Source organism: Triplophysa dalaica, chromosome 19, assembly GCF_015846415.1.
Source record: "Triplophysa dalaica isolate WHDGS20190420 chromosome 19, ASM1584641v1, whole genome shotgun sequence".
Lineage (NCBI taxonomy): Eukaryota > Metazoa > Chordata > Actinopteri > Cypriniformes > Nemacheilidae > Triplophysa > Triplophysa dalaica.
Window position 1 is genome coordinate 12,804,312 of NC_079560.1, and position 24,168 is coordinate 12,828,479.

At 39.0% G+C, this 24,168-nt stretch overlaps 1 protein-coding gene and 1 long non-coding RNA gene across 3 annotated transcripts; one reads left to right on the forward strand and one right to left on the reverse strand.

Moving 5' to 3' along the window:
- Positions 1–231: 231 nt before the first annotated feature.
- Positions 232–24,053, reverse strand: ssh2b (slingshot protein phosphatase 2b). Of its 2 annotated transcripts, XM_056730845.1 has the most exons (16): positions 23,938–24,053; positions 23,142–23,353; positions 20,598–20,641; positions 11,197–11,309; positions 11,041–11,105; positions 10,608–10,729; positions 10,062–10,127; positions 9,803–9,868; positions 9,285–9,479; positions 8,870–8,963; positions 8,661–8,789; positions 8,310–8,356; positions 8,031–8,177; positions 7,699–7,899; positions 5,826–6,720; positions 232–2,430 (listed from the first exon to the last, which is right to left on the reverse strand). In XM_056730845.1, the coding sequence occupies exons 2-16, from the start codon at positions 23,202–23,204 to the stop codon at positions 1,174–1,176; spliced, it is 3,504 nt and encodes a 1,167-aa protein (XP_056586823.1). In that variant the 5' UTR covers positions 23,205–23,353; positions 23,938–24,053; the 3' UTR covers positions 232–1,173. The 2 variants fall into 2 exon arrangements, with proteins under 2 accessions (XP_056586823.1, XP_056586822.1); XM_056730844.1 differs by lacking the exons at positions 20,598–20,641; positions 23,142–23,353; positions 23,938–24,053 and adding an exon at positions 13,847–14,694.
- Positions 8,368–9,324, forward strand: LOC130407699 (uncharacterized). The gene is made up of 3 exons (XR_008904672.1): positions 8,368–8,663; positions 8,754–8,807; positions 9,233–9,324. It is a non-coding gene; the product is annotated as an uncharacterized LOC130407699 (long non-coding RNA).
- Positions 24,054–24,168: the final 115 nt, after the last annotated feature.

The window sequence follows — 24,168 nt, forward strand, 5'->3', positions numbered from 1 at the left end:
AAGTTGTTTTCGATTAAGACACCTCTTAACAAATGGCTTTAGTCTTGGACTAGGCTTAAGCCCTGTCTGGTAAACCGCCAAATTGTTACCAAAGGTAATGTTACTAAATCCAGATGTGATTTCCGTGTTTGATGTGGGGAAATATCCTAAATCCCAGGTGTCTGAAACTCAGCATTAACACAAAAAAGCACTGCACACGCCAATCGATAAAAAACGCAAGTATTTTCAAAATGCTTTGAAATTTTCTTTAATTGTCACAGTTTATGCACAATAAAAAGAAAATATTTTCCAGTCTCACGAAGAACAGAATTATTTCCGTATTCTTTAGATTTTTTAAACTGTACAAACACCCTTAAAAGCTAATCTAAACACATACTCTGTGAGCATGCTTCCAGAATACAAACCACAGTTTAAAAAAACACATAACACAAAAATAAAAAGTGCATATTAAAATCCCCCGCGTCTGTTTTTGTCATCTTCTACAAAGAGAAACTCCTGAAGGAAGAAACTGCACAGAAGTTGAAAACAAACAGAAAATGTGCACACGCCCACATCGATGTATACATATCATACACATCCACAAAATATACATACACACACTGAGGTCCGTAAACACTACATTCTACAAGTACCACAGTACAGATCCCATTCTCATTAAACCAACATGCACGCATAATAAATCTGACATCTGTAATAATTTTACACTCACGATTACATCACATTCATTTTTGAATGTATTTAGACATATTCATCTACGGCTTTCTTTCGGTTCCCAATATGCAGGTGTACACACACGCGCTCCAGAATACCAATACCAATTCAGCAGAGATTTTGTGGTACGTTTTCATAGACTGACAGGTAAAGGATGAAGTGGCAATTACCAAAGAATTCAAACGACAACTTGATAAACATTGTGCAAAAAGTAGATCAGTCATAGCATTTTGTTGTTCCTCAAGAGCAGCGATTCTTTTTGATGGGTCGGCATATAAGGATTCCTATTCTATGGGCCATCCGCCCCATCGAAACATTCAATCACTTTGTGCTCCGCGTTTTTTGATTTCAGATTGGATAAGGCCCACTGAGGTATGCGTGGCAAGTTATTCTCAATCACACACTGGCAGGAACGAACACAAGCACACATACCCTCACACATACAGGCATACAGAATAAAAGTCACATAGTGTGGTAAGGGTTAACGGAATGTTTTTTCAGCTTCAGCAGGGGGTGCGTCCTGCCGTATTGTTGGCGCGTGGCCACAGGAATCACGGCCGAGGGAGCATAACCTGCTTCCTGCGAACGATCCCGCCTCCAACACTGATTGGATGGTGGGGAGAGTGGCAGTGGCACGACATCACAGTCACAATGTTCAGCCTCCTCGGTCTCGCAATCATCCGTGTGTCCGAGTATATGAGAACCGGTGGATGAAAGAGGAGATGTGGAAGCGGAAGGGAGAGAAGGAGTGCAACGCTTCTTTTTTGAGGTATCGTCACTTAGCAGGTGGAACTTATTGGTGGACACGGGGAGTAAATCGGGACTCAAGTCAAGTTCGGTCAGGTCGATGGGCGAGAGCTCTAGCAACCCAAGCTTGGCCAAGGAGGCTGACCGCTTCATTTTTGAGGGTTTGGTCAGGCCGGCCTGCCGGATCCGAGCCTCCATCTCTTTGGTCCTGTCTCTCAAAGCCCCGCCCCTTCTTTGCTCCCTTCTGGACCACGGTCCTTTACCCGAGCAACCACTCACCAGCCAAAGGAAAGCCCCGAGTTCTTTCAGGGTCTCCCATGTTTCTCTCATGTCCTTTGGACAGCGTCCTGAGTGACACTCCGAGTCGGTGTAGCTTTCTTGCTTCGTGATTCCATCTAGTTCAAGAACCAAGGCAGGAGATGAGTTGGATGAACACGAGTGACTTTGTTTCGAGTGCTTGAGGCTCATTTCTGCCCCTAAAAGGCTGAGGTGACCAGGCTCTCCCTCCCTGAGTCTTCTCTCACTTCCTCTTCCAGTTCTCTCCTCGCCACCTGAACGTTCGTCTCCGTCCATCTCGTCTACATTGTGCTGAGGCTGGTAATGTTGATTTGACACAGTGCTTGGATCAGGTGTAAGTTGCATTTGGGTTGAGGTGTCCTCTGTTCTTTCTCCGCTGCTGGTGTTGAAGGAGGAGCTTCGCGAGGAGCACGCAGAAGCCGGGGACGACGGTGGAGTCGTCGAGACCTCCTGCTTGATTTTGTGCTCGAGCTCTCTGGTAGCTCGCCACACAGTGCCCTTCGGCCAATCGCTTTGCAGGTCTTTCCCATGCTCCGCCTTCTCAGTGTCCACTTCCTCTTCCTGGCTGTTGCTACAGGAAACAGGTCGGCTGGTAGGAGAGGGGGGAGGGGTTACACTGTGCTGTAGGGACTCCATTTCTGAAACTATGTTATGCGCTGAGACACTGCAGCTCTCCTGTAGCAGAAACAGAAAGACAAGACACATAACTTGTATTGATTACCTTAATGGAATATTTCATGACATAAAGGCAAAATGTGTCATGTAAATTTGGATTAATAGTTACATCTGAAAAACATAAAAGGGTTATTCTCATTAAAACACTTATGGTAGTAAACACATTATTTAGTAACACAAAGATTATATTAATATTCTATTGCATTTTCTGCTGAAAATCTCATTACCGTAACACATTCAGCATGAGTGCATGATGTTTAAAATATTTGGACGTAACATTCATGTATAATTGAACTAGTGGAAAAAAGAAGTGTCAGTGACTGATGTTCTCATCCTCCGTAACACCTTCAAAGGTGTACAATTAATAAATGTACAATTAATGTACATTTATTCATTAAAATGTACAATTAATAAAACCTTGCTTGGGCATCATGTCTTCTCTTTTTAACTGAAACATATTATGGTTTTGACACTTTGAGCAGTTGCGGTAATGAGATTTTTAGGGCCTTGTTTTGAAAAATGTGTTTGATTGTCAGTAAAAAATTTAAATGAATTATTTTAAAAAATGTCACAACTTGTGACATGTTTTAATGCCTAAAAAGAAAATTGGATGATGCAAGTATTTTTAACACCCAACTTGGAAACCAAGATTTCATGAAAATAACCCAAAAGCGCCCCTGAGCTTTTTGCACAGAAAGCAATATATGACTACCTAAGAGTTGAATGTCTCGTCACACTGAGTCGGAATATGAAAAAGTTTTAACATCATAATATGATGACACATTTCACCTTTAACTCAAATTATGCATTAAACATCAATGCAGATGTAGCAAACTGATCAACATCATGACACAGATGAAGGATCCCATGCAACATTTCCTATCAACAGTAGGTGGCAGTCTGGGACATGAGTCATGGTGGTGGTGGTGATGACACATGGTAAGGACCTGATTTTAATAGAGATTAACACTTACTCTCAGGAACATTATTTCCTTGCTGCGGGACAATAATATATTGTTAACACAGATGTACTGTCAAGAATATTTGCACAATTTCATAAAACCGGCTAAACGCAGTGCCTTGAGAAAGCTTTCAGCTCCCAGCCCTCTCAAACAAATTGTTTCCAAAAAATTTGACTGGTTTTGCACAACGTGATGGAGCAATATTCCTATTCCACCTTTTGCTCAGGCCTCACCAGATTGGTTGGGTAGTGACAGGGAAACTCATTTTTGTATCACAGATGTGATGCCCTTCACACGTTTGATCCTTCTTCTACACTTTAAAGGAAACCGCACATTTTCTTAAAGATGTTATCACATATTTATGTTATGCACATGATATTAGAAGGATTTTTTCTTATTTTACAAGGATTTGTGAAGATATTTAGATCATGCAAGGTTTAAAGTCACCATAAAATCAAATGGAAATTTTTGATTGAATATTGCAGCTTTTGATAACTAACTTGTCTTTCCCCTTTTTTTTCTATTCATCTTTTCATTAAATGACTCTCTGTAACTGTTTTATGAATTGTTATTTGCTTTTTAGCTAGAAGTTTAGTATTGATTTTTGTAAGTATGTTTGGTGGATTTCAGGGCTTTTTATGTGCACTCGATTTGTCTTAAAGCATTCGCCTCTGTCTTCGTGGCATGTTCACTTGGATGTAAGACTTTCCTTCGCTATCCCAGATGTATGACTTTCCTTCGCTATCCCTGATGTATGACTTCTTTTTTCAGCTTAACATAAACAATTCTGTCACAACATTATGAAGCTTACAAAAGCAGTCAGTATAAAGGTAGAAAATTATTATTTTTGACTTATTTTGAGAAACTGAAACCAAACCCATCACATATTAGCACTACAATTGGAACACAACATGTTTATATACATTTTTGGCTTACATTCAGCTGAAGAGAGGAAGTCATAATTTACTCACCCTCATGCCATCCCAGAGGTAATGAGACTTTAGGGGAAATAAAGCTATAAGCTAAATAAACCTGATAAGACCGTCACCAAACTACAGTATTTAGTTAAGGACAGATTTCTGCTCAGACTAGTCTGTACAGCTACAAAGCACCCATAACATGCAACTACCCATCACCAGTGTATTTCACTTTAGGGATGAGCTGTTACCTGGTTCTTAGTTACACAAAAGCTCCACTTTGGTCTTTTCAGACCTCCTTTCACATCTGTGTGGTATCTTCAAATGACGTTTTGCAATGTTTTTTTAACAGACAAAGCCTTCATCTTTGTCACTCTCCCATAAATGCCCCATTCCAGTATTGGGGCTTAGTTAAGGTAGGTGCATAGCATGTAGTTCCATATTTCTTAAACTTTTATAGAAAGGACAATGAGTTCCATATTCAGTGCATTTGATACTGCCTTGTATCTCTCTTCAGATTTGTGCTTCTTCACATTTTTATCTCTCACTTCTTTTGATTCCCTTTCGGTTTGTTCAATGGAAAATCCAACCGCACTGTTTGACCTTATAGAAAGGAAAAGATTTGTGATCTTGCACATATGGACATCAATAAACAACATTTACTGTATAAATAGAGATGGGAATCAAGGAATATCAAGTTTTTGTTTCCTTTACAATGTCGATGTGATGATGGCTTATTTTTATAAGCATATTTTTACTGTAATTTAGTCATGAATTTGTAAGGACTATCCACATTTATTCATCACTTTTGCGCTGCTGTATTGCTTTACAGAACAGGAAACACGTCATAATTATATCACTTCACATCAGCAGCCTTAAACTGTAATGATGAAGTGTAAAAATACTTTCCAAATTATTTTTTAGATGTTTTAGTTTGAATACTTTATACTTTATAATACTTGGCTTATTTGGTCAAAAATATGCAACCACTTTTAATATTTATATTATTTAAAAATGTATATTAAAATGGAGACAATGAGTAGTGAGTACAGTATAAGGGGCTGAACACTTCTTCAAGGCACTGAAAGCTGTTGTTTTCTGAGAAAATTAAGTTCCTTCCTATTTGACGTAAAATAATATGAAATCTTTTTATTAATTAATAACTATTACTTATTGTTATTAATTATTAACGGGACGATATTATAATTTTAGCGAATTAAAGCTGCAATTCGTAACTTTTGCCTCAATATCGCCATCTCTGTTTGGAACATAACATTGCAGGTTACTTTGCATACTTATCTTTGCAAAAGAAGCCAAACTGACAATTATAAGTCAAAATTGCAAAAACAGTTACAAATTGCAGCCATTCAAGAGTATAATTACAGCATCATTAGGATGCTTTACATTAGGAAAACATACAAATAAAAAAAATTTATATACATATAACACCAAACTGTACCGATATTGCATCTTTCGGTTGTAAATTTCTACTGCCTAGTTTCCAAACACATTTTACCTGTTTCTGCTCTTCTACTTTAACCGGGTTATCGGGAATGAGCCGTTTTGTCTCAACGCTTGGACTTTTATCCCGAATCGTCTGCTGCGCTTCTTGCTCTGAAGTCCCTCTGGTTTGCCCCTCCTGCAAAAGGCCCTGGAATTTCTCTCTGGCACTGAAGAAGTCGATGTGGTCTGTGCTTAGAGTTGAAGGACGGGCAGGTGAGAGCTCAGCTCGTTGTAAGGTGGCACTGGGGTGGTGGTCTTCATCACTGGCATGACTTAGCCCTGCACAATTTGTCTCCGTGTTAGGCACTTGCTGACTGAGATCATGCAGCCCTGAGGAATCCGGGACCTGCGTGCATGGCTCAGGGGTCCTGCTCCTAATGCTCAGCACCTTAGGACCAGACTTCTCCGAAGGCACAAGATTGGACACCTCGGGCTGATCATTCAGCTTGTTCTTCGCATCTGAGAAAAGCCTGGGAGAAGATGGGGGGTTGTGTATAGCGGCGGGCGGGTGGGGTCGACCCAACGAGACCGTCTCGGCGATGGTCACAGAGGTAAAATCAGATCGGGCACCTGGGACCACAGTGGCGGCCCTGGGTATAGGGGCAGACGGGTCCTCGGTGGGTTCGTGGAGGTTCTCATCCTGGTTCTCAAGACCGTTGTTAAGGTGTTTTTTCTGCCAGGCTGAGCTCTCAGACTCTGACCAGGATTTTGCTCCAGCCGCCCTGGCCAAGGAGGGTGAGAGTGGCTGTAGGAGCTCTTGTATCGAGGGCGACCCCTGACAGCCCGTCAGGTTGCGGGAATTGGAGCGTCCGAGAGACTGTGCGGCAGGGGCCTTACAGAGCGGCTCGTGGTGTTCAGATAGATCACTGTCCGAGTGGGAACGCCACAACTTATTGTGTCTCTGCTTGCTGGTGAGGATAAAAGAAAAAGTAAGAAAATAAAGCAAGCAGAAGGACAAATAACAGTAATAAGAGACATATGTTTATAAAACCAAAAAATAATGAATACAATCAAAACTGTCTTGCTCTTTGCAAATAACTCGGACATATTTGATGTGCCCAACCAGTACACCTAACCTACAAGAATAGCTCACTCAAATATTGCCACGGCCTTGCCACCACACCCAACACATTAATATATGGTCATGTTTACATATCAATGTCTATTCAGTATTATGCAACACACCCAGCCCTCTAAAACGACATGCAGGTGGACCGACGTCAACAATGAGATCATTTACTTATAAAAGTCTTAAAGGTACAGTAGCAAAACCTCCTGTTCAGTTCTTGGCAGATGACAAATGAATTGGTGTTGGTGCAAGAAACCTTGAGTATCAGTTAGGAATTTCAAGTCAAAAAGAAAATGCAACAAACAGAATACGGTTTCTTTAAAAATACATGTCACCGCTTGAGTTGTTCTGTCAGACCAAAACTTTTCTAAACATTGCCACTGAGTGATTCGACAGGAAGTGCAAGGTGCACCGTGTCCTAGACACATGCCGCCCACACGGCATCAACAACCTCAAAAATCACAGACGCACAAGTCACTCAGTGGAATGTGGTTGAGCGGCTCATGTAACTATTGAATGAATACAATCACAGCACAATAATTAAAATAGCGTGTCAGGGGATGAACGTGTCAGAGGTCATTTGCATGAATGACATAGTTGTAGGTTTGAATACCTGTACACACAGACATTTCCATGTAGACGTATGACTGCACCAACTTTCCTCAAATTTCCTTAAAAGCACATTTTTATTTTTGTTTGTGCTGTGCCGGCAGTCTGATTTACATTTCGCTACGCATGGACTATTCAACACATATATTTTAATATTCTTTCTTTAAAATTTCTAAATAACTAAAACACTCCTAATGAATCTATTTACCTGGCTATCAGGATGCCCTGGTACTCCTCCAGCTGCCTCATGAATGACGGGTTGGGTTTGGTTACGGCCCGGCGTTCTTTAACATACTCAAAGGCCTGCTCAAGATCCCAGCCATACTCCTTCATGGCGTAAGCGATCACGGTGGAGGCTGAGCGGCTGACGCCCATCTTACAGTGCACCAGACACTTAGCTCCTGCTTTCCTGTTGGTATCAGATAGGTTGTGAGGTAAAAGATGAATGGCACTACAAGTATTGTCAATATGTTTGCCGGAGAACCAACACAAGAGACTTTTCTTCAAAAATACTGACATGAAATCTATTAAACTACTCACTTGGCTCTAGAAATAAACTTGTAAGTGTCGTTCCAGTAAGCCAGCAGATCTGTGGCTTCTTCATCGTAGACGCGGATATTGTGGTACTCGAACAGGCCGGGAAAGAAGTTATCGATCTCTCGCGTCACATTAAGGATGTATTGTACCCTGATGGCACAAGGATAAAGACACTGTTTCGAACCAGTAATCACAAAGATGAATGATAACACGGTCTTCTGGCTTAAACAGTCCGGTAAGCATTCCAGGAATGTGTGCTTTCATAGTTTTCAAAGAACTCACCCGCTGCTCTGCAGTTCTTCCAGATTAGATGCATTCCATTCAGAACCCTGTATTTAAAGAGACGGCACAACAATTACAGACAGCACAGTTTTACTCAAACACGGTCTTACTCAGGCAATGTGAAAATGTGACAACAAGAGATGTAATTGGTGCCGGCGGCACTTAAGTATTGTGGGTGTTGGTTGTCTGAACGGTGTTGTATGGCTGCTTAGCTAAAGTGGTTGTTAGCACATACTACATGACTTATTCATCACTTTTATTATCCGTCAGGTAAAAATGAAACCCTAAGCTGGAGCAATAACAAAAGTGAAGCCTTTGCAAACAGCACTAATAACAAAAGAAATGTCTTACCAGGTAAACATGCTCAAATATTTCTGTAGGCTTGTCCATCTGACCCAAAATGACAATCATCTCATTATCAATGTACTCTTTAAACTCCCGCAGGTTACACGCCATCAGCATTTCCAGCTCTGTGCGGATCTAAAAAGAAGAGGAGCTGTAAGTGTTTTGTACTGAATCAATCAGGAAGTGATGTGCAGGACATGAGTTTTTCTTCGCACCTCTTTTGACGTGACGTTCTCCAGATCCTTCTGCATCATGATCACTCTCAAGCGAGTCTTGATGAGTCTCTCTGTTCTCTCCCGCTCGGTTGGCCTGTGGACATATCAGAAATCATTGGTATTTTGGTTTAAAAAAAAAAAGTGTTTTTATTCTGAAAAAATATCTGAAAGAGATTTTATTCTGTGCCCAATGTGGTGCAGTAAAAAATTATGCGTACTGGGAAACACGTTCATGAATGAATGACTCTGATTATGAGTTGATTCTCTTTACAAGTCACTGGAAAATAATGAATCAGTCTGAAGAATCTATTACTATACTGTTCAAATGTGTAAAAATGCTAACTGTTTGTGGGTCCCTTTTAGGAAGGTGTCACAATGCACCAAAATGTTTGAAGAAGCATCAGCAGATACTCACACATCAGAGAAGAGAACGGGGGAGTCTGCGCGATGGGACTGCACGTCCTGCATGGCGTTCCACTCATTGATGCAGACTTGATCAGAGGACACGCGGCTCTGGTAATAGCTCACCCACGTCATGAAGAGACTGCCTGGAAAGTAGTTCTGACCGCGGGCCACTTCACAGGCCTTATGAAGAGACTGAAGGGCAGACCTGGGAAACGAAAGAGGGGCTCTTGAAACCTTTCATCATTTCATGACCAGGGATGGATACATTTTTTGGTTAAAAAATAACAAAATTCTGCTATTCACCAAGTATACCCAGGGTTCAGTGTCTCTACAATACGCAGCAACGTTAAGTTTAAGACTTCACGGGTAATTTAATTTAATTTCACTTCATTTGACTGAAGGAAAGTACCTAAAGCAACCTGCAACTTTTTGCGTCAAACACAGACGGTGTTAAAATGACAGATTGCAGCTTTAATTAACATATTTTAATGCTGTCATCTGAATATTTGGATTTGGAAAACCACTTACCACATGGCTTGTACAGAGACTGGCTTGAATACGTGTATCTTGTTATCTGTGGTCACGCTGAAACCCCTGTGAAGAAGAGATGAGTGAACGCAAGAAACAGCATTTTTGAACTAAAGAAGAATCAGATCCATGAAAATCAGTGCATTTATAAGGTTTTTATAAGGATCTGTCATATCACACAAGGATAAATTCTTTAAATTTCTGACATACATCAGATCACATCAAAGAAAAATAAGCACCACAGATTTACCACACTTACCCATCTCCATCCAGATGGATCCGTGTGTCACTCCAAAGTGGAAGCACCATTCCTATGGAACAGGAGCTGCAACACACAAATGTCATGCTTTTTTCTGCTTATTTGCTAAGAGCTTAAGTATTTTTTACAATACCAAACTTTTGAATACACAATAAAGGCTTTTTGAACAAGAACTGCATTCGAATATTCTTATAAGCGTCCATAAGCATGCCATTCAAACAGCACTTGAGTCTGTTGCGAGACTAGAAAATAACCAAAACATTTAAATTCTGTCATCATTTACTCTACCTCAAGTTGTTCCAAATCTGTGCAAATTTCTTTGTTCTGATGAACACAGAGAATGATATTTGGACAAATGCTTGTAAGCGAACAGTTCTTGGCCATCAGTGTTTCCCATAGTAGGAAAAACTGCTTTATAAATTTCTTTGTGCACAAAAGAAGATATGTTGAAGAATGTAGCAAAGAAAACATTTCTGGGGCACTTCTGACTAGGGTGAGTAAATGATGACAGAATTTTCAATTTTGGGAGAACTTCTCAACACACACCTGTCAGAAGAACTGAAGTCCATGCCCAGCACCACGCTCTCTTCTGTGTCCTGTCTACCGTTGGTGGAGACCACCACCATGTAGCGGGTATACTGGGGCAAAACGCTCTCCAGCCGTACAGCCTGTAGAGGGGTACAGAGTTATATATGAATATGTAAAAAATATTATATTTAGCATACAATTGAAACAAAACATTGAATCTACAGTATGTAAGTGTGTTCCAACATAATTGTAATGAATTACGGGATAGTTTTATTCCCAAAAGAATCATGCAATGTACTAAACTTTATTCCCAACCTAGGTATCTTTAGGTGCATTTTGCTGTCCACACTTTTTGTAAAAGCCTGCCTATAATGCCCAAATATGTTTCCTTTATGGGCATCTCATTAGATTTTGCAGCAGTTAAACGACATGCGTGTATGTTGGTTCTCACCAGGCGGATGTTATCCTCCGGCTGCAGTAAAGTAAACATGGTCTGCAGGTGCTGTTGAATGTCCCCTGTGCAATTCAATCAGAAATCACAAATAAATCACACACACGTTCATATCCTTTGTCTAGTCTGCGTGAGGTGTATTACAGATGCCCATACCTGCATGTTTGCTGCGCTGTGCTGAGATCCTGGGGGAGCAGGAAGAGAAGGAGCCATTTCCACGCGGAAGGAAAAGAGCCGCACCTTTTACCGTCAGAAAGCTCTCGCTGATGCTGAGGTGCACAAAAGAGATACAGAGGTTTACGTAAATATGATGTATTTCTCAGTCCCCATTCACTTTCATTATATCGGAAAAGGACAGCATCAACATTCTTCCAAATTTAACCTCATATTTAATGTAAGAAACCGGTTTGGACCAACACAAGGACAAGTAAATAACAATAGATTTTCGTTTTTTTTGTCGAACTAACCCTATAATCACATGGGTGAAATTTGCACGGAGAAAACAGATGTTCCTTAAAGGGATAGTTCACCCAAATACTCAAATTTTACTCCAATTTGAGATGTAGATGACGTACATTATATGAAGCAGAGAGGGCTGCGGATTCACCAAACAATCTTCTTTATGGTTCTACTCTAGAAAAAGATGTCACCTACATCTCGGATGGCCTGAGGGTGAGTAAATAACAGTAAATTAGAGTTTCTGGCTGAACTATCCCTCTAACTACAATATATGTATACGGAAAGGCTGTGCCATTTCTTTATATCCCATTCAGATGTGTCCTGCACCCCAAGCGGAACATGACGCACTGTACTCAGCCGGGGAATATGGAAGGACTCCTTTTTGAGGGCATTAGCTCACACACAAAGTCTCTGTGCAGAACGCAAACAAGAACACTCTGTTCCCCATCTCTGCGACAGCTGGGGAATCTGTGGTCTTTCAGTAATCCCATGCAACACATTTCCCTCAAATCAATGACATTGAAACTATGTAAAAAAAGTGGGCACGCATGCATTTATTGTGTGCATGTGTGCACGCCTGGTGTTCCGAGTCATGTGCGTAACCATATGTGTTTTTATGGTGGTGTTATTGTCCTGCGATTTGAAAGCGTCAGAATGAAGCACTGTGGGAGTGTGTGCACATGACAGACTGATTTCTTTGAAGATCCGTTGTAAACCTTGAACCTCTTCTCTATAATAAAGCATTGATTCTTGGCGCAACACTTTAATTTATGTCCTACCAGCTAAGACATCCACCTTTAGTATATGTTGTGCTTCTGTTTTTATGCTCAAAAACACATGCATCATTATTTCTGCACTTTTATGCAAGATGGTAGTGCCGTCTGATTTTCAACTAACATAAACATACAATGTAAGGTCTGCAGCTTGTAAATGTGTGGTTTTCCTGTGCTCCACCACACTGTACAAGCCAGACATCACCATATGCTTATGTGCTAGTGTTACTTTCAAAATATCTGTGACATGTTAAAAAGCTAGACATTTTCGCTTTCAGTTCACATCCGAGAAGTCTCGTACAATTTGGGTGCTCTCCAAAAAACCCTGACCCCTCTGCATGGTACTCTGCAATGCATCTGTATATTCCATTAAATTCCTTCAAGCCTTGTTGTTCTGGGAAAACAATTTTTATATGGTATAAACTATTCCCAGAATGCCCACCGCAGAAACAAAATCTTAAGCTGCGGCACAAGATGTTCAGCGCACCCCACTAATAAACCAATGGTGAACGCTTAATCGTGGGTCAAGAACTGTCCAACCGCACTTAAGTCTACTAGTATCTCTGTCTTCTGCACTGTACAATACAATACAAACACAGATGTTTTCATTTAAGCATGTGGGTTTGTGTGTTAGAGCAGGAAAAGGGAGGAGAAAGAAATATGATATGACAGATGTGTAATGCCGAACCAAACATTTCATCAATGTGACCACTGACAGCATCACATTTAAGTCATTATAGAAATCAGCACCATGGCTGTTTCTCTATTGCACATTTCAGAATCAACTCTGATGCGTTTACATAAACTAACTAACTATAAATGAACTTTCTTGTTTCTTTGATTCACCTGCAATAGTCTAAAGGGAAACACACTCTGTGTGATGTTTTAATAAATTCTCATGCATGCAAAATGCATTGTACTGTTCCATGGGGGTTAGTTTTTGCATAATGACAAAAACGTGTGGCAATGACATCCTGTTTACTAAGTACAGGAATATGATAAGATTGATGTAAGGTGTGAAACTACACTCCATTTTGTTTTGACTCCCAACAGCCTCCACGTGACACATTCACACAGCCTTTTGGGTTTCACCACATTTGAATAAATACTGTATACTTCCTCAATAACTTACTTCTTAACCAAAAGGAACAATATACAGTCACCATGGTAAGAGAAAGCATTCAAAACATCATTGAACTTTGGAGCTTAGAAAGAAAGATCACAATCACTATTTGGTAAAATATTAAATGACGTCACACTTTTCTCAGCATCTCCAGCATCACATCTTTATTAGATAAATATGATTCCATTACTCATTTGGTAGAGCATTGCGTAAGCAACGCACACGTCATGGGTTCGATCCCCAAGGAACACACGATGATGCAATACGTAAAGACCGAATGAACGCACTGTGAATCGCTCTAAACAAAGCGCATTACAAACGCGTAAACGCAAATTTTTAAGTGTGACGTCGTGGGTGCACGTCTACGTGGATTCCGCGCGCATGCGTTAATGAAATACACAACGAGCGTAAAACATCAAACAACAAGTGAGTCCATCTTTTAAAAACTTACAACCGGTTGATGCTGTCGTGAGAGATGATGCTGTTCTCCAGTAATGTCTGTATCCCGTCATGTGCACACAGTCTGCCCGCGGAGGGGCTGCCAGCGATCGCCACGCCACCCAAAGTCATCTTGACGCCGGACTGTGATGTTATAAAGCTCGTTTTATCATCCGACTGAAGAAACGATTTAAACTGAGTGTAAGCAAACGCATGAGGTGACGCGTGTTTCTTAGACCAACGTGCCTTTAACTTCAAAGCAAACTAAGAAGGTCATTGTTAAAAAATAACTGAATATAGAGACGATGTTTAATATGAACCTTTCGCCGTGATACTTCAGAAATACGATATCTGCATCTGTTTCACAAGTAAATAGAGAGGCAGAGACTGAGGCGGTGGGCGGAGTCAGGTCACACGTGCTCTCGCGGACAGGAGTCTCCTTATCAACAGAGTGTGTAAACAAACAGTCAACGATCTGATTTAAAGATACAGCGCAAAGTTGTCTAATATAATGTATGTGTTCTAACATGTTTTAGTAGCATATTACAAAATTATTTGCAGAATGACTTTTAAATTGGTTATATATGGTGCGTGAAAGGGATGTAGAATATTGGGACTTAAAAAGTACTTACAAATGGGCCATTCCAACGTTATGGAGGTGACGTTTTAGGACGAACCTTGAAATATAAATACTCAGAGAATGTATTTATCACCAATATATATATATATATATTTTACTAAACCTCCTGATAAGAAATGTATCAGACTTTGAACAGGTTGTTTATCTGTATATGAGGGAAAAATGTGTGTGCTATGGATGTGACAAAAAAGGACGCATGTTTTTGAGAGATAACATACTTTGTGGGGTTTCTGTGGATGAAAATCTACCAACCATAAGTGATAATACACAACCATAAGTGATAATACACAACACAAATGACAATACACAACCATAAGTGATAATACACAACACAAGTGATAATACCCAACCATAAGTGATAATACCCAAACATAAGTGATAATACCCAAACATAAGTGATAATACCCAAACATAAGTGATAATACCCAACAAATGGAGAACATAAAACAGTTCTTTTATTTTCATGTGCCCATGTAGGAGGAATATGGACCGTTGTGGATTTAATAATTCACTAGCTTGACAATGGAAAAGTGGGCTTTAAAAACACACACATTTTTTTTAAACTTTGAGACATCACATGGGTATTAAACCACCAACTACATCTGACCAATCAGTATGGTTAAAAAACAGATTTTTTTCTTCAGAAGGTTGACAACTACATGGCTCAACGCTAAGGATTTTTTCTACTAGCCAAGGGCAGGTGATTGCAATTTTATTTATTATTTGTTTGTTGTTTTTTACCTATGCTATCTTAATAAATAAGGGTATCAATTTAGTATTTTTAACGTTTTCTGATGCAGCATTCCGGCAGCGCCTGCATCTCAAATAGCATTTGAGAACCGAATCCAGTCCTCTTTTGCATCTTCTTGGAAATATTTAAATAGGCCAAGTCTAAAAACATACACTTTATAATTTCCCATGACGATACAGCACAGGCCTGATCAGCCAAGTGACCGTTCCCTCAACTGGCCCGAGGATCTCCTATGCTGGCCATCGGGCAGTCCTTTATGTCGAGCCCTGAATTGTAGGGAATTGTGAATTTATTAGTGCCTATGTCCCTTTGATAATCAGAGAATAATGAGAGTGCTTATGAAATCAGAACTGATTTGTAGTCAAGTGTCTACACAACCTAAATTATTAAATGAAGCTAAATAATACACTTTCAAATTAAAAAAATATTGTATAAAGGCCTATAATGTAATGATGCCCTTCAATGTAATCCCCCCTTGTATCAAAGAATGTTTGATCTGTGTGTGATCAAAACATTGACTGATAATAGCCTCTCACTCCAAAAGCCATCCACTAAAACACAGCCGTACAATGGGAGGAAGCCACAAAAAATGCTTACAAAGAGAGGAAATTGCAATAAATGCTTGTAAACAAGTAAACAACAAAACATTAGGCGTCTCCAAGCGTTCAACAGCAGTGTTCAATCAAGACCTTCCTATCTTCAGGTAAGAGACGAAGGAGACAGGATTACAACATTTCCTTTAGTTTGCAAATCTCAGACCTTATCAGGACAGCCCTTATAGTGGACAGGATAGGGCTTTTCCCATGGGGCACACTTGCCCTTTATCCTATCCGGCTTCTTCTGTTGTGATTGAGCTACCGAAATCCTAAACCAGAGGTGAAACACAAGCCCCTTGTAAACATTAAGGTTGCCTGTCACATGACAACATGCTATGGCAATAGCAGTGTATTTAAATCAGGTTGCTGAGGTGACATTGCAAATCCATCAAAACACAAATAGTGCTCTTATCACTGAAACCAACCGATGGTGATAACTTTGATTACTAAAACAGCACTGTCTGGTCGATGCAGTCAAGTGCAAGAACATTAACATACGGCTTTGTTCTGTTCATAGGCCATTCAATACACTAATGTGTATTTACAGTACATTCTGGGTTAATCATATTTTTTTTCCAGTTTTTAAATGGATGGCTTCTTTTCTGTACACATGCGGACACAAAGCAAAGAGTAAACAGATATCATCTGGCAGGATTCGTCTCTTAACATCTGTACAGTGTAATCAATAGGACTAAGTCAGTCAAGGTCCTTTCTGACAATTTACAAGGGCTCTATGAGCTGCTTTCATTACATCATACTGGCTATAGATTAAAGTAGAGAAATGGTTCAATGGTTCAAAATGGCTTGGGCAAACAGAAAACAGAGACAGTTACCATATGATCTCATAGTCCAACATCCGTATTCATATTGTGACATTCTCCAAAGAACCTCCAAAATATGATCTTCCATCACATTCATAGTTGTGTAAATGGAATTCTTTATGAATGTGAAAAAAAAATGACCATAGCACCTGCAGACCATCAAGAGCCGGAAGTCACATACATTTTAATTGTTCTTATAATAAATGGAGAATTTTTACGGCATTGTAGTACAATTATTAGATCTATAATTTAAACCCCAAAATATCTGATTTAAACAATCAATGTGGTCATAACTATGCAGTAATGCAAACTGAAATATAAATATATATATGTGTGTGTAAAAAAGTATGTAAGTGTTACAGTTACAGATTTTTAAATGAATTAGACAGGAGAAACATTGTTTATTGTACCGTCTGCAAATATTGTCATGTGACCGCAGCCACATGCTGCTGCTCACAGGCATGGATTCCCTACAAAAGGATCTATTTTAACCAAAATAAAGCCTTGGTCTACTCAGGACTACAAGTGGAGTGAAATTACAGTCAAATACTCAATCCTTCGATGTCAGATTCATTAATTTAGTAAATCCGTAGGAAAATCCTCTTTTGGATAACACTTGAGATGTCACCGCCAAACAAGCATTATTTTACTCCACATCAATCAAATGTTTGCCTCTTTGACACAAGTATGTATTAAATAAAGCAAATCTACAACAAAAAATTCAATAGTCTCAAAACACAATCAGTATATGCTGACGTACACGTCGGCAAATCAGTCATGAATGTACTTGTTTTATAATCTCTGCAATGTTTAATCTACTGCGTTCTCATCCCTCCTCCCATTCAATGCTCTCACTAAGAGCCGTCCCAATCCCTGTTTTGACTTTCTCTAAATGCAGCTCTGCTCAACCTTTTGTGCCTTACGGCAATGACTAACAAAACCACTCCTGTGGAAACACATGCAGTGCTTGTGGCTCTTTTCTTTATATATCTGAACATAATGTTTAAATAACGTCATAGATGGATTGATGGAAATTATGATGTCAGTGAACCAACAAAACTGGCAACAATTCGGCATTTAGTAAACTCATTTTAACCCAGTAGCTCGAGTTTTTTTGAAACCCCAGTTTGAGCCAATTACCAGATTTTATTCTGCTGCTATAAAAACAAAACTGTATTATAGTATTAGTTTGATACTTATGTCAGTGTTTCCCATTCATTAATGACACTATGGTGGGCTGCCATAGTTTCAAAACAAATATTTTTTTGAACTTCTCATAACAACATATCAGTGTGTTGTCTGTTTCCCATACATTGATTTATCCGTTGAGGCTTGTTAAGCTATTAACACCGGCCGTCACAAATAGATTTTTCATGATTGCCTTTTACATTTTTATTTGACTATTTAAAAAAGCTTAATGCATTGTAGAGTTGCAAACTCTCTCCTCTCTCTATCATGTTGCGTGCAGCGCCTCGACAGTGCCTCTCTCTCTCATGACTGTGAACAAATTAAAAGGTGGTGTTTTTTTTTTTTATATGCGTTCTGAATTGCCTGCGCTTTAATGTTATGCGATCTACAATAAAACTTTCACTCTCTTTTTAAATCATAGAAGTGCATAACTCTTTAAAATGTATGTATGGTGATTTTGTCATGTTTATAAATCAGGTTTTTAGCAGCAGTTAAAGTAACATCTGGTTGTATTGAACACAAGGTGTTATCGGGTCGTGTTTAGTCACTACTTTATACTTGTTTTGTCTGACAATAGATAATATGTAAGAAGAGCATTCAGTTGTATTAAAATACAATTTAATGTAGACAGAGAGTAGAAGCGAAACAGATTTCAAGTGCCAACACTAGACCAAACGCAAACACGTGATGTCACAAATATGCTAATTAGTGTGTGACATCCTCAGCGCCACAGTCTCTCAAAATCCTGTGGGAAACACTGTATGTTAAAGGGATATTTCAGCCAAGAAACAAAATTTCCCCATGTTTTACTCACCCTCAAGGCATCCTAACTGAATATGACTTTCTTCACGAAGAATAATGCAGTCTGAGTTATAATACCACGTATCCTTTTACTTCCAAGCGGTAGAATGGGATTGAAAGGGGGGGGCGTTTTTTGAAGCTCCAAAAAGTTCATCCATGGATCAAAGAACTGATTGACACAGCTCCTTGTTCTTAACAAAGGTCTTCTAAGCGCAATCAATGCGTTTTTAAAGTCAACATGAACTCAAACAGGAAAATCATTTTACACAGTGTAATACGCAGTGATTATTAAAAAAAAATCAAAAACATTTCAGAAGCCGCGCGTTTTTCAGGCAAATAAGGGTGGCGTATGGTCCCGCACAGAGGATACGGTATCTTATTGGAACAAAACTGCCGCATTCCTAACCGGAACTTACTAGACGCCTGCGTCATTTGCCGAAAAAACAAGCCTCTGGATCACGCCCAGCAGGCGGATAACGGAAGCTAGACATTATCGTTAATAGAACTGTCAATATGGATATTTCTCTAATCAAACGCATCGATTCACTTCGGAACAAACGCATGAAATTCACTTCAGAAGACCTTTGTTAAGAAAACGGACCTGCGTGTCGAGCAGTTCTTTGATCGATGGGTGCACTTTTTGGAGCTTCAAAAAGTACTACCATTCTACCGTTTGGAAGTTAAAGGATACGTGGTATTATAACTCAGACTGCACTATTCTTCAAGAAGAAAGTCATATTCAGTTAAGATGGCTTGAGGATGAGTAAATCCTGTGGAATTTATGTGTCTTGGCTGAAATATCCCTTTAAAGATATAGTTCACCAAAATATAAAATTTCGGTCATCATTTATTTACCTTCGAGTTGTTCCAAATCTGTATACATTTCTTTGTTCTGATGAACACAGAAAAAAATATTAGAAAGAATGCTTGTAACCAAACAGTTCTTGGATGCAATTGACTATCATATTAAAAAAAAATACTTTCAACATTTTTTAGTTCGGTTGAACATAATTTGAAGAATGTGGGACAGCAAACACTTCTGGGGCTCTTTTGACTACCATTGTCATTTTTCCTAATATGGGGTCCAATAACTGTTTGGTTACAAGCATTCATTCAAATATCTTTCTCTGTGTTCCCCTCAACCAAACAAAGACAATTATACAGATTTGAGAGTGAGTAATTTTTGACAGAATTAAACATTTTGGGTGAAATATCCTTTTAACATGACGATGCTGCATTATTTATTTATGCAGATAACCGGAGTTACCTCTGGTGAGTGTTAAAAAAAGTGAAATACTGTGAAGGGAACAGAATTTCAAATTCAACAAACGTTTACCGAAACTTGAGCATGGTGGAAACTGGTTGGACTTGCTTGTTCTGTGTGTGTCAATAAGCCAACACAGAAAGGACGAAATTGTGCTGTTACAAAATGACCTCCGACTCTACTTCATATATCACTACCTTTCAGAGCGACGCTTTTATGATGCCACTCGTTTCATTGAAATGCGTCCATAGAAATCAGAGCTGTATCTCGATGCCGTATCAATCTACAGCTTAGGCTTTGTTTTTCAAGAGATCTGATATTTAATAGCATATTCGATGGCCCTGACAAACAAGAACTTCCCACGTTTATTGCAAATAATGGAAATATATTTGCAACAGGAAGACTGGACCATGAGCATGAACCAGGCTAATTTTCTCACATGTTAGTAATGTACTGATTTTATACATCTACAGGGCATCGAGTGGTAAAAATCTGAGATACCACATCTTACAACACTGGCATTTATCCATCCATAGATCATTAGATCTGCTATTAAGATTACTGCATTAATATAAGCCATGCTTATTTAAATGTATTTGATATACATAGCCAAATAATACACAAGGACTGATGATATCGTGGGTTCATAAAGACAGGTCCCTTGATGTTTTTAAGCAAAGGTTTCAGAATGAAACTGTCTTACCTTCTCGGCTGAGATCTGCGGTCATCTTCCCCACTGCCAGACTCCTTAAAAAATAAAGAAGCATAAAAGATTGATTATTTTATTGATCTGTGGAATTAAATAAATGTGTATAAAATAATTAGCATAAAATCTTTAAATATAAACATTGATCTCTTAATAATGTAATGCTACACCATGCAGTGTTATCAACTGGAATTTTCTTGGTTAAACATGCAAATACTTTTGCATGTAAAGAAATGAAAGATGCATCATGCGTCAACCCAGTCACGTTTTTCCCACCGGATGTTGTAAAATGAAAAATCTCTCAGCGTCTACATTAACTGGTTCTTGCATTTTGTTTGGGTTGCTTTTTATTTTGTCCATTGTCCAACAACTGAATTCATAAAGATCCATCCATTCATACTGTACAGCTTTTAAGACATTTAAGATATATTTTACTCTTTATTCAGCCTAACCACAAGGCGCTGAGATTCAATTGAGTTTTTTATTCTTTATCAGACAAATAGACTGCACTAGGCATGGGCCGGTATGAGATTTTGACGGTATGGTAACCTTAAGCCAAACTATCATGGTTTCACGGTATGGCAGTATTGCGGTTGCAGCTTTAAAATGTGTTATTTTAAATGTCTGAGTAAAAAACATTGGACACAATAGATTTGATTTTTAAGCTACACAAACTTTTTGGAACAGTAGTAAACATGAACAACAGTTTTTAAATATGTGCTTCCCCAACATTTTGAAAGCATGGCACCCCTTTTTATTCTTCTTTCGAATGCATTTCCAGTAATTAAACTTACATGAATACATCCATACAAATAAACACATAAATAAATAAAATGCAGATGAGCAAACAACTAATGAAGCATAAACAAAATATTGCAAAGAACCTAATGGATTCCTGCACAAAACAGCTCATACCATTGGAACGGTATAACAGAAACTTTAGTGGTTTTAAAACCGTGACTTTCTAAATGCGGTATCCTTGAAACCGGTACTCGGCCCATGACTAGACTTCACCAATATTGAACGATTTAGATAAAGAATATTCTGAAGACTTGCTTTATAATCACAGGACAGAACCGACATTGTAAACAAGGGGAAGTTAACACCAGTCCCATTGTGAGATTATGAATATTCGGTTTCCTATCCAGGGTAAAAAAAAAAAATTCAAAACAGATACGGCTTAGTTTTAAAAAGCTTTTAAAGGGACAGCTCACCCAAAAATGAAAATTGTGTACTCACCCTCAGATTGTTCTAAACCTGTATACATTTCTTTGTTCGGTTAAACACAAAGGGATAAATTCAGTTATAATTTCAATTATACACAAAGCAATAATTTCAGTAACCAAACATATCTCATCCCCCATTGACTGCCATAGTAGGGGAAATAACTACTATGGGAGTCAATGGAGGCTGAGTTCTGTTTGGTTATTGACATTATTCCAAGAAAATCTTCCTTTGTGTTTAACCGAACAAAGAAATTTATAAACGATGACAGAATTTAAATTTTTGGGTGAACTGTCGCTTTAAGATTGAGAGTCAGAAGCAATTCAGTTAAAGTATCTCATGACAGGGATAACCCAAGATAGGTACATTTTGCGTAGACACAAATGACAGCAGAGCATTTTGCATTATGGAAATATATTACTCCATGAAATCTGTGTTTGAATCATTTGGTTTTCACCAGCAGGTAAACGCAACCCCAATGCACATGTCCAAAATATTTGACTATTCAATGGAAAAATAAACACAAGAATTGTGTTCATATGTTATTAACCAGGTGCTCCTCGGAAATCGTTACATGATACAAGACCTTATAACTTGTACACAGGTTATTTAGACTAACTTTGTATCCAATGGTTGTAAGTTAGAAAGTCTCTTACAGTAACCGTGTCAGTTAAGACATTCATGAAAGTAAATTCTAGTTTCCAGCTCACCTCCACCTGAAACAGATCCTGCTATGTGATACTGACCCAGATTTTATCATCACAACCATAATAAATGACTGACACACATATTTGTTTTTTTATCAATAGCAAAATAGTCCCATAAATATGAACATAATCTCCCATGTGAGAATCCAGTCTTGTGTGTGTTGATTTAAATCGGACAATCAGCATTTACTATTTGGTTTGCGCTATTTTTAAAGGGGACACCTGTGTTTACTTCCTGTTTCCAACAAGACTCTCGTTTTCAGACGAATCACACCCTTTTGAAAAACGTGCTTACGAATTTCAACTATTTGATACATCGAAAAAAGGAAGCTTGACCCCATTTATCAGCAAACACTTCCCGTCTGTGGCAACGCGCCGTAGACAACCGGTATAATTAGTTGAACATTTCAACGGCGTGTCTCTCGATAACGTTAAGTTACATGTCATACAGGCGACAGATCTTTGATGAGCCATGTGAACAACAACCTTATATTTCACGCATGCGTGTTTCCACAGCGTCTGAGGACAAACGGACTGTTGGAAACAGCGGAAATGAACCCAAAACTACCGAGCCGATGGAAGGTGAGAAAAAAAGATGCGAGTCACTTACCGAAACGCAAGGGCTGGATGTTGCGCTTGGAGTAGGCGACCGCTGCACAGTTACCAACGCCATTCAGGCTCCGGTAAACGGATACCTGAGAGAAACCGGAGGTGGCGAGACAGACATAATTGTGTCAGGGGATATCAGCCTCTGCTCGTCCGTTGCTACTGCTCAGTCGCTTCCTCTCTGCGAATGATCTGCGCATGCGCCGACACCGCCAGCTGTCAAGATTCAGTGGCCTCAAGCTGTGTTTAACTGTGTGCACTGAACAATCCTGCCACTTTACTTTCAAACTAAATTTCAGCACAGTTTTCAAAAACGCAATGTTTGATAAAGGCTTTTAGGATAAATAATTAGAAATATAATCAATAAGCTGGTTTTGAGGCTCTGTTGACGTTCAGACAGGAAATGGGTTTACAGACAAGCTGTGACTTTCCTTTTCTGTTGCTCATAACCTCCCACAGTGCTGCTTTTACACATGCTAATGCAACTATACCGTTTATCTTCAAGATCAATTGTTCAGAGTGAAACCACCCTACAGAACATTTCACACTTAATGCCTTATTTTACTTTGTTTGCATGTGTCGACCCAACCACATCCATAGATCCATTGTTTTTGTCTGTGAATTATGGAATAAACAGTGAGAGAAAATGATATTAAGATTAAAACAGGTATTACGGTAGATGTAATGCCACTGTACCTATCGAATAACATTTTTAAACAGGATACAAATACCAAACAGTGTGCAACCACATTACAGCATTATTTGCACAGGTTTTTAAACAAACAAAAAAACTGGCTCACCTAAAACATTTTTGAATACTGCTGAAGGAATTAAATGTCTAGATTTGATTTACAACAGACACCACAGCTATGGACTTTATGAGGCGGTTTCCTGGACAAGGATTAGTTTAAACCAGGACTAGGCCTTAGATAAATTTGTAAAATTAAGTTGTTTTATAAAAACAAACTTAGAAAAACATTGCAGTGATATATTTTATAATGCAATCAAATTATCCCTAACATTTAAATTAA

Bases quoted from the DNA above. Each gene is read 5' to 3' on its own strand.
- ssh2b (XM_056730844.1), bottom strand. From the start codon at position 13,965: ATGACTTTGGGTGGCGTGGCGATCGCTGGCAGCCCCTCCGCGGGCAGA. The intron at 6,721-7,698 runs GTAAATAGATTC...TATCCTCACCAG, and splicing joins CAGGGCATCCTGATAGCCAG to CAAGCAGAGACACAATAAGT. The intron at 2,431-5,825 runs GTAAAATGTGTT...TTTCTGCTACAG, and splicing joins AAGTAGAAGAGCAGAAACAG to GAGAGCTGCAGTGTCTCAGC.